Genomic DNA, 12,500 nt, shown 5'->3' with positions numbered 1-12,500 from the left:
ATATATATACTGTACTGTAATACATAATATATATATATACTATACTGTAATACATACATATATATATATACTGTAATACATATATACTGTACTGTAATACATACATATATATATATACTGTAATACATATATACTGTACTGTATATATAATGTATACACTGTACTGCATGTTGTCGTTGAATACTGAATCTACAGCAGTTTTATCCAAGTGCTACTAAGCACCAAAAAGACCAGAGGACCAAGTCACTCTTCATATAATTCATTAAAATGCCTTTATCTTGTATGGCATGTTCAATGGAAACAGAGTTTAAAACCCTCCGGCTGCATGGCCTTCGTCAGGGAGTACTACTCAGCACACACTATGTGTAAACAGAAGACTGGAGACAGGCATATCTGACCCCGAGGGGCTGTCCTCTACAACAGCTTCAGTTACTGTACCTCTCGCTGAAGCCCTCCTCCATGTCTGCGGAGTCGGCGTTGGGCATATCTCCAGGGGAGTGTAGGTAGCTCCTCTCCAGACTCTTACCCCTCCCGAGGCTGTGGCCCCTGGGCACGAGGAGCTGTCTGACCCCTGTCCTCTAGAGTGACTGTCATCCCTCGTCCTCCTCTGTTCCGGGGTGTTCTATCATCCACATAGCCAGTACCGTGATGTTCTGGGCATCAGCCTCGCCACGAGTACCTGTGGGGGGGAGGGGGGAGGAACTGATGACATACTGTTGGTGCTAACGGGGAGGGGGGGAGGAACTGATGACATACTGTTGGTGCTAACGGGGAGGGGGGGGGAGAGGAACTGATGACATACTGTTGGTGCTAACGGGGAGGGGGAGGAACTGATGACATACTGTTGGTGCTAACGGGGAGGGGGGGGGGGAGAGGAACTGATGACATACTGTTGGTGCTAACGGGGAGGGGGGAGGAACTGATGACATACTGTTGGTGCTAACGGGAGGGGGAGGAGAGGAACTGATGACATACTGTTGGTGCTAACGGGGAGGGGGGGGAGGAGAGGAACTGATGACATACTGTTGGTGCTAACGGGGAGGGGGAGGAACTGATGCCATACTGTTGGTGCTAACGGGGAGGGGGGGGAGGAGGAGAGGAACTGATGACATACTGTTGGTGCTAACGGGGAGGGGGGGGGAGAGGAACTGATGACATACTGTTGGTGCTAACGGGGAGGGGGGTAGGAACTGATGACATACTGTTGGTGCTAACAGGAGGAGGAGGAGAGGAACTGATGACATACTGTTGGTGCTAACGGGGAGGGGGAACTGATGACATACTGTTGGTGCTAACGGGAGGGGGGTAGGAACTGGTGACATACTGTTGGGCCAGTAACTGAAAAGTCGCTGGTTTGAATTCCTGAGCCGAAAAGGTGAAAACAGAAATCTGTCACTGTGCCCTTGAGCAACGCACTTAAACCCCAATTGCTCTGTGGGCGCAGGACAGTCGTGACCCTGGTCGTGTGCCTGGTCGTGACCCTGGTCGTGTCCCTGGTCGTGACCCTGGTCGTGACCCTGGTCGTGACCCTGGTCGTGTCCCTGGTCGTGTCCATGGTCGTGTCCCTGGTCGTGACCCCCGGTCGTGTCCCTGGTCGTGTCCCCGGTCGTGTCCCCGGTCGTGTCCCCGGTCGTGACCCCGGTCGTGTCCCTGGTCGTGTCCCTGGTCGTGTCCCTGGTCGTGTCCCTGGTCGACCCTGGTCGTGACCCTGGTCGTGTCCCTGGTCGTGTCCCTGGTCGTGTCACTGGTCGTGTCCCTGGTCGTGTCCCTGGTCGTGTCCCTGGTCGTGACCCTGGTCGTGACCTGGTCGTGTCCCTGGTCGTGTCCCTGGTCGTGTCACTGGTCGTGTCCCTGGTCGTGTCCCTGGTCGTGTCCCTGGTCGTGACCCTGGTCGTGACCCTGGTCGTGTCCCTGGTCGTGACCCTGGTCGTGTCCCTGGTCGTGACCCTGGTCGTGTCCCTGGTCGTGTCCCTGGTCGTGACCCTGGTCGTGTCCCTGGTCGTGTCCCTGGTCGTGACCCTGGTCGTGTCCCTGGTCGTGACCCTGGTCGTGACCCTGGTCGTGTCCCTGGTCGTGTCCCTGGTCGTGTCCCTGGTCGTGACCCTGGTCGTGTCCCTGGTCGTGTCCCTGGTCGTGTCCCTGGTCGTGACCCTGGTCGTGTCCCGGTCGTGTCCCCGGTCGTGACCCTGGTCGTGTCACTGGTCGTGTCCCTAGTCGTGACCCTGGTCGTGTCACTGGTCGTGTCCCTGAGTCGTGACCCTGGTCGTGACCCTGGTCGTGACCCTGGTCGTGTCCCCGGTCGTGACCCCGGTCGTGTCCCTGGTCGTGTCCCTGGTCGTGACCCTGGTCGTGACCCTGGTCGTGTCCCTGGTCGTGTCCCTGGTCGTGTCCCTGGTCGTGACCCCGGTCGTGTCCCCCGGTCGTGTCCCCGGTCGTGACCCCCCGGTCGTGACCCCGGTCGTGTCCCCCGGTCGTGTCCCCGGTCGTGACCCTGGTCGTGTCCCTGGTCGTGTCCCTGGTCGTGTCCCTGGTCGTGACCCTGGTCGTGACCCTGGTCGTGTCCCTGGTCGTGTCCCTGGTCGTGACCCTGGTCGTGACCCTGGTCGTGACCGGTCGTGACCCCGGTCGTGACCCTGGTCGTGACCCTGGTCGTGTCCCCGTGACCCCGGTCGTGACCCCGGTCGTGTCCCTGGTCGTGACCCTGGTCGTGTCCCTGGTTTTGACCCTGGTCGTGTCCCTGGTCGTGTCCCTGGTCCCATCCCAGGTTCAAACCAGTCTGCTCACAAACACACGGCACCGTGGTCCTTGTACCAGTAGAGGTTCCTTCACTGTCCCCATCCCGGGTTCAAACCAGTCTGCTCACAAACACACGGCACCGTGGTCCTTGTACCAGTAGAGGTTCCTTCACTGTCCCCATCCCGGGTTCAAACCAGTCTGCTCCCAAACACACGGCACCGTGGTCCTTGTACCAGTAGAGGTTTCTTCACTGTCCCCATCCCGGGTTCAAACCAGTCTGCTCACAAACACACGGCACCGTGGTCCTTGTTTGTAGCTTTTATTTACACAGGGAAGACACCGTACCAACAGATTCATCTATGTTTTTAAAAAGGCACCAATTGGATAGCTCCATCGGTACCAGTTCAATTTAGCTGTGATCTTCCGGGCACGTTCTGGACACTGTTACATTGGCTGGGAGAGAGATGGTCCATTAGAAGTGGTTGTATCCTGAATGGCCATTGGCTGGGAGAGAGATAGTCCATTAGAAGTGGTTGTATCCTGAATGGCCATTGGCTGGGAGAGAGATGATCCATTAGAAGTGGTTGTATCCTGAATGGCCATTGGCTGGGAGAGAGATGATCCATTAGAAGTGGTTGTATCCTGAATGGCCATTGGCTAAAAGTTGGAGACTCACATGTAAACAAGCTGGACCTTCTGAACTGACGGCTGACTCGATGTTTGCTGCTAACAGTAACCAGTAAGTGTTCTCGCGCATATTCAGCGATAAAACATGTGATATGTACGCTACACTACCTGCTCGTCCAACATCTCATTTCAAAATCATGGGCGTTAATATAGAGTTGGTCTCCCCCTTTACCGCTATAACAGCCTCCACTCTCCTGGGAAGGCTTTCCACTAGATGTAGGAACATTGCTGCTATAACAGCCTCCACTCTGCTGGGAAGGCTTTCCACTAGATGTTGGAACATTGCTGCTATAACAGCCTCCACTCTTCTGGGAAGGCTTTCCACTAGATGTTGGAACATTGCTGCTATAACAGCCTCTTGCTCTGCTGGGAAGGCTTTCCACTAGATGTTGGAACATTGCTGCTATAACAGCCTCCACTCTGCTGGGAAGGCTTTCCACTAGATGTTGGAACATTGCTGCTATAACAGCCTCCACTCTTCTGGGAAGGATTTCCACTAGATGTTGGAACATTGCTGCTATAACAGCCTCCACTCTTCTGGGAAGGCTTTCCACTAGATGTTGGAACATTGCTGCTATAACAGCCTCCACTCTTCTGGGAAGGCTTTCCACTAGATGTTGGAACATTGCTGCTATAACAGCCTCCACTCTCCTGGGAAGGCTTTCCAATAGATGTTGGAACATTGGTGCTATAACAGCCTCCACTCTTCTGGGAAGGCTTTCCACTAGATGTTGGAACATTGCTGCTATAACAGCCTCCACTCTTCTGGGAAGGCTTTCCACTAGATGTTGGAACATTGCTGCTATAACAGCCTCCACTGTTCTGGGAAGGCTTTCCACTAGATGTTGGAACATTGCTGCTATAACAGCCTCCACTCTTCTGGGAAGGCTTTCCACTAGATGTTGGAACATTGCTGCTATAACAGCCTCCACTGTTCTGGGAAGGCTTTCCACTAGATGTTGGAACATTGCTGCTATAACAGCCTCCACTCTTCTGGGAAGGCTTTCCACTAGATGTTGGAACATTGCTGCTATAACAGCCTCCACTCTCCTGGGAAGGCTTTCCACTAGATGTTGGAACATTGGTGCTATAACAGCCTCCACTCTTCTGGGAAGGCTTTCCACTAGATGTTGGAACATTGCTGCTATAACAGCCTCCACTCTTCTGGGAAGGCTTTCCACTAGATGTTGGAACATTGGTGCTATAACAGCCTCCACTGTTCTGGGAAGGCTTTCCACTAGATGTAGGAACATTGCTGCTATAACAGCCTCCACTCTCCTGGGAAGGCTTTCCACTAGATGTTGGAACATTGCTGCTATAACAGCCTCCACTCTTCTGGGAAGGCTTTCCACTAGATGTTGGAACATTGCTGCTATAACAGCCTCTTGCTCTCCTGGGAAGGCTTTCCACTAGATGTAGGAACATTGCTGCTATAACAGCCTCCACTCTCCTGGGAAGGCTTTCCACTAGATGTTGGAACATTGCTGCTATAACAGCCTCCACTCTCCTGGGAAGGCTTTCCACTAGATGTTGGAACATTGCTGCTATAACAGCCTCCACTCTCCTGGGAAGGCTTTCCACTAGATGTTGGAACATTGCTGCTATAACAGCCTCCACTCTCCTGGGAAGGCTTTCCACTAGATGTTGGAACATTGCTGCTATAACAGCCTCCACTCTCCTGGGAAGGCTTTCCACTAGATGTTGGAACATTGCTGCTATAACAGCCTCCACTCTTCTGGGAAGGCTTTCCACTAGATGTTGGAACATTGCTGCTATAACAGCCTCCACTCTCCTGGGAAGGATTTCCACTAGATGTTGGAACATTGCTGAGGGGACTTGCTTCCATTCAGCCACAAGAGCATTAGTGAGATCGGGGCACGGATGTTGGGCGATTAGGCCTGGTTCGCAGTCTGCGTTCCAATTCATGCCAAAGGTGTTCGATGGGGTTGAGGTCAGTGCTCTGTGCAGGCCAGTCAAGTTCTTCCACACCGATCTCGATAAACTATGTATGGACCTCGCTTTGTGCACGGGGGCACTATCATGCTGAAACAGGAAAGGGACTTCAGCAAACTGTTGCCACAGAGTTGGAAGCACAGAATCGTCTAGAATGTCATTGTATGCTGTAGCGTTAAGATTCCCCTTCACTGGAACTGAGGAGCCTAGTCCGAACCATGAAAAAACAGCCCCAGACCATTATTCCTCCTCCACCAGACATTACAGTTGGCACTATGTATAGTCTTGGTATGAGGTAGTGTATAGTGAAGTCTGTACCTGTAGTCTTGGTATGAGGTAATGTATAGTCTGTACCTGTAGTCTTGGTATGAGGTAATGTATAGTCTGTACCTGTAGTCTTGGTATGAGGTAGTGTATAGTGAAGTCTTTACCTGTAGTCTTGGTATGAGGTAGTGTATAGTGAAGTCTGTACCTGTAGTCTTGGTATGAGGTAATGTATAGTCTGTACCTGTCCCTGTAGCCTCCAGAGCCTTGGTGATCTGCCTCAGAGAGAAGCCCATCTCCAGGAGGGGCACAGCGATGGCCGGGGGGGGAGGGGAGGTGGACAGTCTGCTGATGGGGTCCGACAGGGCTGGAGAGGACAATAATTAGAGGACAGGATGTTACCATCACAAACAGAGACAAACAGGAAGTTACCATCACATACAGAGACAAACAGGAAGTTACCATCACATACAGAGACAAACAGGAAGTTACCATCACATACAGAGGCAAACAGGAACCATCACATACAGTGTACCATCACATACAGAGACAAACAGGAAGTTACCATCACATACAGAGACAAACAGGAAGTTACCATCACATACAGAGACAAACAGGAAGTTACCATCACATACAGAGACAAACAGGAAGTTACCATCACATACAGAGACAAACAGGATGTTACCATCACATACAGAGACAAACAGGAAAAACCATCACATACAGAGACAAACAGGATGTTACCATCACATACAGAGACAAACAGGAAGTTACCATCACCATCACATACAGAGACAAACAGGAAGTTACCATCACATACAGAGACAAACAGGAAGTTACCATCACATACAGAGACAAACAGGAAGTTACCAGGAAGTCACATACAGAGACAAACAGGGAAGTTACCATCACATACAGAGACAAACAGGAAGTTACCATCACATACAGAGACAAACAGGAAGTTACCATCACATACAGAGACAAACAGGAAGTTACCATCACATACAGAGACAAACAGGAAGTTACCATCACATACAGAGACAAACAGGAAGTTACCATCACATACAGAGACAAACAGGATGTTACCATCACATACAGAGACAAACAGGAAGTTACCATACAGAGACAAACAGGAAGTTACATCACATACAGAGACAAACAGGATGTTACCATCACATACAGAGACAAACAGGATGTTACCATCACATACAGAGACAAACAGGAAGTTACCATCACATACAGAGACAAACAGGAAGTTACCATCACATACAGAGACAAACAGGAAGTTACCATCACATACAGAGGCAAACAGGAAGTTACCATCACATACAGAGGCAAACAGGAAGTTACCATCACATACAGAGGCAAACAGGAAGTTACCATCACATACAGAGGCAAACAGGAAGTTACCATCACATACAGAGACAAACAGGAAGTTACCATCACATACAGAGGCAAACAGGAAGTTACCATCACATACAGAGACCAACAGGAAGATACCATCACATACAGAGACAAACAGGAAGTTACAATCACATACAGAGACAAACAGGAAGTTACCATCACATACAGAGACAAACAGGAAGTTACCATCACATACAGAGACAAACAGGAAGTTACCATCACATACAGAGGCAAACAGGAAGTTACCATCACATACAGAGGACATCAGGAAGATACCATCACATACAGAGACAAACAGGAAGTTACCATCACATACAGAGACAAACAGGAAGTTACCATCACATACAGAGACAAACAGGAAGTTACCATCACATACAGAGACAAACAGGAAGTTACCATCACATACAGAGACAAACAGGAAGTTACCATCACATACAGAGACAAACAGGAAGTTACCATCACATACAGAGACAAACAGGAAGATACCATCACATACAGAGACAAACAGGAAGTTACCATCACATACAGAGGCAAACAGGAAGTTACCATCACATACAGAGACAAACAGGATGTTACCCTCACATACAGAGACAAACAGGATGTTACCATCACATACAGAGACAAACAGGAAGTTACCATCACATACAGAGACAAACAGGAAGTTACCATCACATACAGAGACAAACAGGAAGTTACCCTCACATACAGAGACAAACAGGATGTTACCCTCACATACAGAGACAAACAGGATGTTACCATCACATACAGAGACAAACAGGATGTTACCATCACATACAGAGACAAACAGGAAGTTACCCTCACATACAGAGACAAACAGGAAGTTACCATCACATACAGAGACCAACAGGAAGATACCATCACATACAGAGACAAACAGGAAGTTACCCTCACATACAAAGACAAACAGGAAGTTAGCATCACATACAGAGACAAACAGGATGTTACCATCACATACAGAGACAAACAGGAAGTTACCATCACATACAGAGACAAACAGGATGTTACCATCACATACAGAGACAAACAGGAAGATACCATCACATACAGAGACAAACAGGAAGTTACCATCACATACAGAGACAAACAGGAAGTTACCATCACATACAGAGACCAACAGGAAGTTACCATCACATACAGAGACAAACAGGAAGTTACCATCACATACAGAGACCAACAGGAAGTTACCATCACATACAGAGACAAACAGGGAGTTACCATCACATACAGAGACAAACAGGAAGTTACCATCACATACAGAGACAAACAGGATGTTACCATCACATACAGAGACAAACAGGATGTTACCATCACATACAGAGACAAACAGGAAGTTACCATCACATACAGAGACAAACAGGATGTTACCATCACATACAGAGACAAACAGGATGTTACCATCACATACAGAGACCAACAGGAAGTTACCATCACATACAGAGACAAACAGGAAGTTACCATCACATACAGAGACAAACAGGAAGTTACCATCACATACAGAGACAAACAGGAAGTTACCATCACATACAGAGACAAACAGGAAGTTACCATCACATACAGAGACAAACAGGAAGTTACCATCACATACAGAGACAAACAGGAAGATACCATCACATACAGAGACAAACAGGAAGTTACCATCACATACAGAGACAAACAGGAAGTTACCATCACATACAGAGACAAACAGGAAGTTACCATCACATACAGAGACAAACAGGAAGATACCATCACATACAGAGACCAACAGGAAGATACCATCACATACAGAGACCAACAGGAAGATACCATGGTCTGGAGGTCTGGGTCTCAGGGGAGGAGAGGCTCTGTGTCTATATGTGTGTGTGTGTGTGTGTGTGTGTGTGTGTGTGTGTGTGTGTGTGTGTGTGTGTCTACGTGTGTGTGTGTGTGTGTGTGTGTGTGTGTGTCTACGTGTGTGTGTGTGTGTACGTGTGTGTGTGTGTGTCTACGTGTGTGTGTGTGTGTGTGTGTGTGTGTGTGTGTGTGTGTGTGTGTGTGTGTGTGTGTGTGTGTGTGTGTGTGTGTGTGTGTGTGTGTGTGTGTGTGTGTGTGTGTGTGTGTGTACGTGTGTGTGTGTCTATGTGTGTGTGTGTGTGTAGTACATACATGTCCCGGTCCTGTTGGCTGGTCTGGAGGTCTGGGTCTCAGGGGAGGAGAGGCTCTGTCTCCGACCCACCTCATCAGAGGGAGACGTGGGGAGAGAAGACACCGGGGGCGTCTGGGCACGACGCGTTGGCAGCAGAGTGGTGGTTGGGTAGCTTGAGAACATTTGCCTGTGAAGACGAGACATTGACTTTAAAAGGTATCCACAGTGTGTGTGTGTGTGTGTGTGTGTGTGTGTGTGTGTGTGTGTGTGTGTGTGTGTGTGTGTGTGTGTGTGTGTATGTGTGTATATGTAGAGGTTCTAAAACATATCCCAATGCCCCAGGGCAGTGATTGGGGACACTGCCCTGTGTAGGGTGCCGTCTTTCGGACGGGACGTTAAACGGGTGTCCTGACACTCTGAGGTCATTAAAGATCCCATGGCACTTATCATAAGAGTAGGGGTGTTAACCCTGGTGTCCTGACTCTCTGAGGTCATTAAAGATCCCATGGCACTTATCGTAAGAGTAGGGGTGTTAACCCCAGTGTCCTGACTCTCTGAGGTCATTAAAGATCCCATGGCACTTATCGTAAGAGTAGGGGTGTTAACCCCAGTGTCCTGACTCTCTGAGGTCATTAAAGATCCCATGGCACTTATCGTAAGAGTAGGGGTGTTAACCCCAGTGTCCTGACTCTCTGAGGTCATTAAAGATCCCATGGCACTTATCGTAAGAGTAGGGGTGTTAACCCCAGTGTCCTGGCTGAATTCCCAATCTGACCCTCAAACCATCACGGTCACCTAATAATCCCCAGTTTACAATTGGCTCATTAATCCCCCTCCTGTAACTATTCCCCAGGTCGTTGCTGCAAATGAGAACATGTTCTCAGTCAACTTACCTGGTAAAATAACGGATAAATAAAAAATAAAATAAAAATATTTACCTGAGCAGGCTAAGAGGCATGACCCCAGGGGACTCTGAGGCAGGGACAGTCTCTGTGTCAGTAACAGGTGTAGTGGCTGTGGTCGTGTCCTCCAGAGAGGAGCTCATGAAGGAGGTGGTGCTGGAGGCAGAGGGGCTGGTGGTGATGGGGGTCTGGGCCTGCTGCTCTCCCTGCACACCCTCCTCACACTCTGGGTCAGCTAACACACCGGGAGAGAGACCACACACACTTAGTACAGAGTTACACACTTAGTACAGAGTTACAGGGTTAGATTAGAACAGAGTTACAGGGTTAGTACAGAGTTAGAACAGAGTAAGTAGAGTTAGAACAGAGTTAGTACAGTTAGTACAGAGTTAGAACAGAGTTAGACCAGAGTTAGTACAGAGTTAGAACAGAGTAAGTAGAGTTAGAACAGAGTTAGTACAGAGTTAGAACAGAGTAAGTAGAGTTAGAACAGAGTTAGTACAGAGTAAGTAGAGTTAGAACAGAGTTAGAACAGAGTTAGAACAGAGTTAGTACAGAGTAAGTAGAGTTAGTACAGAGTTAGTACAGAGTTAGTACAGAGTTAGAACAGAGTTAGAACAGAGTTAGTACAGAGTTAGTACAGAGTTAGAACAGAGTTAGAACAGAGTTAGTACAGAGTAAGTAGAGTTAGAACAGAGTTAGTACAGAGTAAGTAGAGTTAGTACAGAGTTAGAACAGAGTTAGTACAGAGTTAGTACAGAGTAAGTAGAGTTAATACAGAGTTAGAACAGAGTTAGTACAGAGTAAGTAGAGTTAGAACAGAGTTAGTACAGAGTAAGTAGAGTTAGAACAGAGTTAGAACAGAGTTAGTACAGAGTAAGTAGAGTTAGAACAGAGTTAGAACAGAGTTAGTACAGAGTTAGTACAGAGTTAGAACAGAGTTAGTACAGAGTTAGAACAGAGTTAGAACAGAGTTAGAACAGAGTTACAGAGTTAGAACAGAGTTAGTACAGAGTTAGTACAGAGTTAGAACAGAGTTAGAACAGAGTTAGTACAGAGTTAGAACAGAGTTAGTACAGAGTTAGTACAGAGTTAGAACAGAGTTACAGAGTTAGAACAGAGATAGATCAGAGTTAGAACAGAGTTAGAACAGAGTTAGAACAGAGTTAGAACAGAGTTAGTACAGAGTTAGAACAGAGTTAGAACAGAGTTAGAACAGAGTTAGTACAGAGTTAGAACAGAGTTAGAACAGAGTTAGAACAGAGTTAGAACAGAGTTAGTACAGAGTTAGTACAGAGTTAGAACAGAGTTATTACAGAGTTAGAACAGAGTTAGTACAGAGTTAGTACAGAGTTAGAACAGAGTTACAGAGTTAGAACAGAGATAGATCAGAGTTAGAACAGAGTTAGAACAGAGTTAGAACAGAGTTAGTACAGAGTTAGAACAGAGTTAGAACAGAGTTAGAACAGAGTTAGAACAGAGTTAGAACAGAGTTAGTACAGAGTTAGAACAGAGTTAGAACAGAGTTAGAACAGAGTTAGTACAGAGTTAGAACAGAGTTAGTACAGAGTTAGAACAGAGTTACAGAGTTAGAACAGAGTTACTACAGAGTTTTTTTTCTCTTTAAATTTCTTGACACGTTACAACATCAGATCGTCTGAGAAGCCTTCAAGGTAAGTAGCCAGCTAGCTTGTAATCCTGGATGTGTTGTCAACCACATCAATATATGTTTAGACCCCAGTAAGACCCCATGAGGGCCCCAGGAAGGACCCAGGAGGGCCCCAGGAAGACCCCAGGAAGGCACAGGAGGGCCCCAGGAAAACCCCAGGAAGGCCCCAGGAAAACCCCAGGAAGACCCCAGGAAAACCCCAGGAAGGCCCCAGGAAGACCCCAGGAAAACCTCAGGAAGGCCCCAGGAGGGCCCCAGGAAGGCCCCAGGAAGGCCCCAGGACTGGGCCAGAGATGGAAAAGCCTTCCCTAACAAACAACATGTTATTTCCCTCAGTGTTACTCACCAGGTCTGGACTTGCCCCCACTGCAGTGTTCGTCCAGCAGCCCGCTGACCACCAATTTATAGATCATGGCCTGAGCTCTCTCCAAATCGGCCAATCCTAACGCCCGCTTGATGGGTGACCTCATCACGGCCCGCTTGACCATGTGACGCATCAGGAACTGCAGTGCCGCCCTCATCTCAACTTCCTCCTGGCACACGGGCGAGGGCGCTGCGCCACTAGCGGTGGACCCGGCGTTCAGATCTGCATTGTGTCCACTGGGAGCAGGCTCCGGCTGAGCCTGGACCTATTACAGAGTGGGCCAATAGCAGACACTTTGATTGAACCTGGACCTATTACAGAGTGGGCCATTAGCAGACACCTTGACTGAGCCTGGACCTATTACAGAGTGGGCCATTAGCAGACACCTTGACTGAG

The 12,500-nt window shown here is 48.4% G+C and overlaps 2 protein-coding genes across 2 annotated transcripts in view; both read right to left on the bottom strand.

Moving 5' to 3' along the window:
• LOC127921813 (probable E3 ubiquitin-protein ligase HERC1) overlaps nt 1–572 on the bottom strand; it is a 14,439-nt gene extending 13,867 nt beyond the window's left edge. The window contains exon 1 of the mRNA XM_052505407.1: nt 439–572. Within this exon, the coding sequence (XP_052361367.1) occupies nt 439–485 (47 nt within the window). The 5' untranslated portion in view covers nt 486–572. The remainder of the gene's footprint in view (nt 1–438) is intronic.
• Nucleotides 541–12,369, bottom strand: LOC127921811 (probable E3 ubiquitin-protein ligase HERC1; the record flags this gene model as incomplete). Its single annotated transcript, XM_052505405.1, has 5 exons — nt 541–679; nt 5,885–6,007; nt 9,190–9,356; nt 10,108–10,306; nt 12,087–12,369. Coding segments are annotated over 5 exons (861 nt in total), but the record flags the coding sequence as incomplete, so codon positions are not given.
• Between the last annotated feature and the right edge of the window lie 131 nt (nt 12,370–12,500).

The sequence above is a fragment of the Oncorhynchus keta genome, unplaced genomic scaffold (genome assembly GCF_023373465.1).
Source record: "Oncorhynchus keta strain PuntledgeMale-10-30-2019 unplaced genomic scaffold, Oket_V2 Un_contig_23667_pilon_pilon, whole genome shotgun sequence".
NCBI classification, from domain to species: domain Eukaryota; kingdom Metazoa; phylum Chordata; class Actinopteri; order Salmoniformes; family Salmonidae; genus Oncorhynchus; species Oncorhynchus keta.
This window is presented reverse-complemented; position numbering and strand designations above follow the sequence as displayed.